Source organism: Stylophora pistillata, chromosome 9 (assembly GCF_964205215.1).
Source record: "Stylophora pistillata chromosome 9, jaStyPist1.2, whole genome shotgun sequence".
Lineage (NCBI taxonomy): Eukaryota > Metazoa > Cnidaria > Anthozoa > Scleractinia > Pocilloporidae > Stylophora > Stylophora pistillata.
Window position 1 is genome coordinate 14,902,857 of NC_142527.1, and position 4,292 is coordinate 14,907,148.

At 39.7% G+C, this 4,292-nt stretch overlaps 1 protein-coding gene across 1 annotated transcript; it reads left to right on the forward strand.

The window, feature by feature from the left end:
- Window positions 1–141: 141 nt before the first annotated feature.
- Window positions 142–3,845, forward strand: LOC111324122 (uncharacterized). Its single transcript, XM_022927616.2, has 3 exons — window positions 142–643; window positions 797–925; window positions 1,408–3,845. Exons 1-3 carry the CDS (start codon window positions 599–601, stop codon window positions 3,010–3,012), a joined length of 1,779 nt encoding a protein of 592 aa, XP_022783351.2. The 5' UTR covers window positions 142–598; the 3' UTR covers window positions 3,013–3,845.
- Window positions 3,846–4,292: the final 447 nt, after the last annotated feature.

The following is a 4,292-nucleotide window of genomic DNA, read 5'->3' on the forward strand; positions in this document are numbered from 1 at the left end:
AGAGCCAATCAGATTGCAGGGACCACCAGTGATTTCAAAATGGATGTAATAAATGGAAAAAATATATGATAAAGATTATTCTGAACATTTGTGGTACAATAATAACGTATGCGTAAAATGCTACTGTAACAGTAGTCGAGGAGAAGAAAATCATACAGCTATTCAGGAACTTGTTGTAGTCTCCTCTTTCCGCAGTATTATGACAGTTACACAAAACTAAAGATATACAAAGATAATTCACCACCCCAGCTATGCCTATCTCAAGCATCCTCTCAAAGTGATTATAGGCGTTATTAACATTACCTGCCAATCGGTTCAAAACCAGTCAGCATTGGCTGCTCAGTCCGTTCAAGGCACAGCAGAGGGCTCTGGGTACCAGAATGAACCAGACGAGGCCACCTTTATGAGACAACCGGTACGTTGTGTAATTTGAGAAATGAGGGGAATTCTATTTTGTGGTAGATTTTTAAAAGGGGCCTGAAACGTTTCCTTGTGTTTAATAATTATAACAGATTTGTCAGGTAACGAGGGCTTCACTTCAAGTACTTTTGCCATTACAGAAACTGGTCGAGTGGTAGACGACGGGAAAAGAGAAACCATGTATAGTCATATTCCACCGAACGCCTTGACTTCTCCACAGATGGTGCGAACCAATTCAAGTTGGTTTCTGTTGTTGTTGATAGAAAAATTTAAGAATGATAAATTTAAAGCTTTACCTTGGCCAGTAGTATTGAGGTTACCACAATGAGCTTTTTAAGTTATTCACCGGCATGCTTGGATTGGAATTTTGTTTCAGGGAAATGAACAGTTTGTATTTCTGGCAACTTCTCCTGGTTTAGCTTCATCTTATGGACCAGCAAATCCAATGCCTTCAACAGCAATGCCGTTTCCAGGCCAAGGAGCTCCTCAACTAACCGGCATATCTGTAAGTAACAGTTACATGTTACGTGTACATGTTTAACCCTTTTCTGACTACAGCGTATATACCGGCATTTCACAATTAATGGTTCAGAATAATTCAATCAAATGATGACGATTAAACAAACAACCTAATTACTACAACAGCCAGTTCTTTACAGTCTTGTAGCTGATGGTGTAAAAGTTCAAGCTAAGGTACAAGTTTCTTAAAATTTCATAGGGGCAGAAAGTAATTGAACTTGTAATGACCATCTTTTTACACTTTGGAAAAATCTTTCCTCACTTTCCGTACAGCCATGTTTATTCATCGAGAAATGAAAGTAATAATAGCTATTAAAATAGATGGTGTTCTCCGTTGGTGCAGTGGATGTTAATTGTAATTAGAATTATCACTGGTCATGTTCAGTGTTCAGTTTCCCTCAGAAGGAGTTGCAAGTGAAGAGAAATAATTCTGGGTCGCATCCACAATGTTGTCTTTATTTTTTCCAGTCCTCAGCTGCATATGGTTGTGGTCCAGTTATAGGGGTACAGGTGCCCATGTGGACACATGTACCACAAACATCTCCTACAGTCATGGGAAATGTGATGCAGTACCCAACGCAGCCCTTGCAGTACCAAGCTTGCATCATGCCTCCTGTACAGCATACCAATCATGGAATGTGCTTCAATAATCAGCCATACAATCAAATGCAGCCATACAACATGCTACCACATCAGTACATTCCTGTGCCTAACAGAGGATTTAGACAACGTTTTTCTATGGGGCAACCACCAAATGTACCCCATGTAATGTCTCATGATTGTGTGCCAGTTGCTAACTCTGGGTTTTCTCACCCCGCTGGAGGGATGGTCCATCCTCAGTTCTTACCGCCTGACCCTCATGCAAGGGAGGCAATGTATGAGATGTCCATATTTCAACAGGCTCAGTATATTCCCCAGTATCCTACAACAACTCATCAACATCCACAGATATCAGCAGTTGTTCAGAGAAGACCTGGGGTTGTTAATCAGCAGGCATACCTAGAGGTACAAAAATCACTTCCAAACTCAGAACAGCAGGGAGGAGTATGTGCTGTTCATTTGCTACATGAAGAAGAGTCTGCTGGGATGCATAGACCTGTTAGATCCGATGGTAATTCCATTGCTGGTTTGTGTGAACAGGCTCCAGCTCCTCCACAACAGCACATATTGGACAATACAGATTCCATTCAATCTCCTCACCAGCACATGTTGGACTGTGTAGAATCTGTTCAGGTTCCATGCCAGCAAATAGTGGACAATTCAGAAACCATTCAGTCTCCGCGACAGCACCTGTTGGAGAATGCAGAATCAGGTCAGTCTCCACGCCAGCATTTATTAGAGAGTACAGAATCCATTCAGTCTCCACATCAGGACATGTTGGACAGTTCTGAATCCATACAGGCAGATGCCACTGTTTCACCCAGCCAAATGACTTTAGTGCCCAGTCCATCATCTTCAGATGGTGTGCAAACAGTGTGCAGTAGCCCAGTACAGTCAGACAGTGAAGAAGGTGAACTGACAGTTGCAGAAGATGACCAAATTCCAACCAAGGACACAAGTGATGATATAACTCTCCATAACTCTCCAGTTGAAGTAAACAATGCAGATAATTTTGAAAGGTTGGAGCCTGAGCAGCCCTATGACAGTTCTTGTTTGAAACCAGAACAGTGCAACTTAATTGTTCAAACAAAACCATTGATGAAAGAAGAGAAGTATGGCCCTCAAAAGAGGGAAGTTTGTGGATCCTCCTCTATAAATCAGGGAGTGGAAGGTATCCCTCAAAATGCATTTGGTCACCACTTAACTCAGCCATGCATCTCAAGAGAAAGTAAGACCAGCACTACTCAAATGCATAACCATTACCACCGGTCAATTCGATCCCTTATTGACACACCTGTATATGACACTGCCCACAGTAGAGTGCTTAGTCAACTTTCACACCCTGATGCTACCTCAACACCATCTCATGATGGAAGCCCAGGCCGCCCTTTGACAACTCACTTCAGGCAACTGTTTAAACCTATTCCTCACAATACCTCAAAGAGTGCTATAAAGGAAGATGGAAGGAGTTAAGGAAAGAAATGAAGGGAACAGTTTTCTTTGAGTTGAATACTGTATTATATCAGTAGTGTACAACCTTTCGATTCTATTCATTACTAAACTCTTTGCATGGTTACTTGCAAGCTTAATCAGTGTTCAGTTTTTACAAAGGTTAGGGCTCATTTTTCCCTAAGTGTACACCAGTCTTGCCACAAGTTACTTTATTCATCTATTTTCATTAATTTAAAGGATTGGTTAAAATGATTGAATTTATGCAAGGGTAAGGGTAAAGGCTTGTTGCTGGACTTCTCTCTGTTTTTGGCAAAAATGCAACTAAAAGATATTGTAGTAACATCACCCCTGAATAGAACGCAAGTTCATTTCAGGTTACCTCTTTAGCATTTTTTAAGGGTTCCTTGACAATTTGTTAATGTCTATTGTACTCTAGAGTAGAGAGAGTAAAATTTCTTTCCCAGACAACTTTATCCCCTAGAAACAGCATTTAAATGAGTATCATGAAAACACATCCAATGTAATTGTAATAACGTAACAAGGAAAAAGATAATATTGCAAGAAGCCATTGAGAAATCAAAGTTAAAACAAGTAATCTGCCTTAAGTGCCAGTAAACAATAGTGACTAAGTTGCAATTGGTTGTAGCCTTGCATCTCTCTCAAGTAAACTTCTAACTTTTGACACTCAGTTAAAAAAAAAATGTTCTGGTCTCATGATTAGTGTGTGTGACTGTATTGTCAGATGGCTATAGGTCAAATGTAGGATACATTGAAGATACTGTGCTTTGTTTTGCAATAAAAGTTTGAGCCTTGCAAAAGCTTGCTGATCTGAAATAAAATTTGTCTTTTGTGGAGATGGTATAATTTTTTGATTGGTCTGTTTGTCTTGAGTGTGAAGTAGCAATTAGCTTAAACAACTGACGTGCAAATCTTTAACATTTAAGTAATTCTGATTGCTATTGATCATTTAACTCAGTTCACATGATTTAGGGATCCTTTGAGAAACCAACTTATGAATTGCCAAAAATTTCTACTCACTACCTCTCCAAACAGAAGACTGAGTTAAACAATACCACAAGAAAAAGAAAGCAGAGCAGCACCTTCTGAAAGAAAAAGGATAAGAGAACAGGGGGTTGTTTAATATCTGATCCACTGAAAGATCAAAAGCAACCAGGGATCACTTAGAAATGAAAGTTGTTGTCGGTAAAACTTTTCTCTCATGTGAAAGGTTCATCATGTAATGAAGTGTGAAACAGCCTTATATGATGTTACTGTGAGTTGTAAAAGATAACACCACTCAA